Source organism: Alosa pseudoharengus, unplaced genomic scaffold (assembly GCF_046254945.1).
Source record: "Alosa pseudoharengus isolate Yale_2024_CS ecotype anadromous, Long Island Sound unplaced genomic scaffold, YU_APseudo_1.1 YU_APseudo_1.1_scf_7, whole genome shotgun sequence".
In the NCBI taxonomy this organism is placed as follows: Eukaryota; Metazoa; Chordata; class Actinopteri; order Clupeiformes; family Clupeidae; genus Alosa; species Alosa pseudoharengus.
The window spans coordinates 4,684,621-4,687,120 of NW_027468859.1; the positions used below are offsets into that span (position 1 = coordinate 4,684,621).

Sequence of the window (2,500 nt, forward strand, 5' to 3'; positions counted from 1 at the left end):
GGCCCTATCTCTCTCACTCTCTCCATTCCTCTCTTACTTTCCCCCTCTCTCTCTCTTTGTCCTTCCCTCTCTCTCTCTCTCTCTCTCTCTCTCTCTTTCCCTCTCTCTCCTCCTCCTCTAGTTTCCAGGATAAGTTCTACATCCTCTCCAGTGAGCAGGCCCTGCAAAAGTTCCTGACCAACCCGCGGCCCTTCCTGCTGCCGCCCATGCCCCAGCCTCCATGCAAGGTGTCTGTGATCGGACAGCTGTGCACGGGCAAGACCACGTTGTGCCAGCAGCTGGCGAACCACTATGGGGCTGTCGTCATCGACATGGAGACGCTGATGGAGCCCATGCTCGTCGCCATTAAGAAGGTGATATGAGAAAGAGTATTTTTGTTCCGCAACATTCTGGTGTCTTTTTTTAGGAGTTGGGAAATCATTCAAGTGTGGAGAGAAAGATGCAGCCTCAAAAGAACAAGGACTGATGTGTCTGAATGTTAAGGAGGTTTCATATATAATATATAGTATATAGAATATAGTGTGTCTGTGTCTGTGTCTGTGTGTGCGTGTCTCTGTGTGTGTGTGTGTGTATGTATGTGTGGTAGAGAAAGAGAGAGAGAGAGAGACAGAGAGAGAGGGAGTGATGTATATAAAGGGCCTGGGTCAGGTTTGTCATCTCCTGGCCCAGTTCTCAGAGCTCTTTGTGTTGTGTTGTTTGTGTAAAAGGGCTTGGTGTCCATGCTGTGTACAGAGGATGATTTTGCTCTCTGCATGTAAGTGACCAAGACCTTATTGGCTAATTGTGCTGATTACCAGATGGCTTGTCATTGTGTCCCCACTCCCCATCACAGGAGAGGCTGGACAAGCTCAAGCATGACACCACGGTAGCTGCTATTAAGAAGATTCAAGTGAAGAGAGAAGTGGATCACATGTTTGACACAGGTACTCACACAAACACACACCATGATATTCCTCAACCATATACCCCCCCCCCCCCCACACACACACACACACACACACATAAAGACACTGAATAAGCACACATTCTGTTCCCCACAGAAAAAGAGAAGGCAAAAGATGGTCAGCAGTCCAATGCGGATAGTAAAGACACAGCTGGATCAGGTCAGACCATCTGTCGTTGGGTTGAGTTGGGTTATGCTGTACTTGGCTGTGCTCTGTTGTTCTGTGCTGTGCTATGTTCTCTAGAGGGTAGTCAATCCAAAATATAGTGTAACCCAACATGTGGTGTTTTCTGGTAGCAAACTCTGACATCAATCCAGTGATTTACTGTACGGATGATTTTCCACCAACAGATAAGGCCTTAAGTGACAAGAGCAGTGATGGTAAGGTCAATGTTTTCTTTGAGCAATACAGTATTTGGTGTCATTTCTGTATCATATCAAACCGTTTGGAACAATTAGTTGAAAGTAGTGACTACAATACTTGAAAGTATTTAGTTTGTTGTAATTAGGGCTGTACTGTGTGAGACTCGAGTCTGAATTCAGTTCATTTTGTTTCTGATTCGATTCAGTTCAATTTATGTGAGCTTTATTGGTATGTCAATATTTTCCGCATTCACTAATTCTATTGTATTCTGTTCTGTTCTATTCTTATCTATTCTGTTATATTCTGTTTTTGTTCTGTTCTATTCTTATCTATTCTGTTCTACTCTGTTTTTTTTCTGTTCTATTCTATTCGGTTCCGTTCCATTCTATTCTGAACTGTTCTATTCTGTTCTGTTCTGTTCTATTCCTTTGAGCTTTATTGGCATGACAACATTTTATGCGTTACCAAGCCAGAATGAAATACCTCTGTGTCACTGTGTTTGCCCAGTGGAAGAGGAGGTAACAGAGGACCACCCAGAAGTGCAGGCTATCGTCAGGGAGACCCTGAAGGAGGCGGAGAAGAGCAGCGACCAGGCCCCGGTTGACTTCTATGTGGAAGTTTTACAGAAACGCATCCAAGAGGTACACACACACACACACACTCACCTTTGGCTTAACACAAGTAAAATGAGATAATAATTTATTCCTGTTTTTTGTATCATTTTTATTTGTATTATCATTTACTTCTAATAGAAGCACACTGTGTTTTTTGTAGACTGCTTAGGAAATATCTTGCACACTTGTGCTAGATAAGCAGATTAAATTGAAAGGAATAAACTCTTCGCTGGCTGTTGGTCTCCTTTACTCTACCCTTTTTGAATGCACCGGGAGTCTTTTTTTTTGGCTGATGCTTTTATCCAAATTGACTAACAAGCGCTAATTATTGCTGGGCCATGCTCCCTGTAGCAACTCAGGGTTAAGTGCATTGCTCAAGAGAACAGCGGTAGAAGCCAGGGATTGAACTCTCGACTTTTTTCTCTGGTAAAGAGCTAGCCCGGCTCCTTTGCCACCACACATTCACACCTCCACACCACCACCACCACCACCACACCAGCACCATCACACCACCACCAGCACCACCAAGATTCACTGGCAACTCTTTGTGTCTGGAATGTTCTAGATTGAGGCTGAGGA

The 2,500-nt window shown here is 44.1% G+C and overlaps 1 protein-coding gene across 1 annotated transcript in view; it reads left to right on the forward strand.

Moving 5' to 3' along the window:
• ak9 (adenylate kinase 9) overlaps positions 1-2,500 on the forward strand; it is a 29,835-nt gene that overhangs the window by 4,183 nt on the left and 23,152 nt on the right. Inside the window, exons 11-15 of the mRNA XM_076273181.1 lie at positions 122-353; positions 833-923; positions 1,041-1,103; positions 1,815-1,948; positions 2,487-2,500. The exon at positions 2,487-2,500 is cut by the window's right edge and continues 140 nt beyond it. Coding sequence (XP_076129296.1) covers positions 122-353; positions 833-923; positions 1,041-1,103; positions 1,815-1,948; positions 2,487-2,500 — 534 coding nt within the window. The remainder of the gene's footprint in view (positions 1-121; positions 354-832; positions 924-1,040; positions 1,104-1,814; positions 1,949-2,486) is intronic.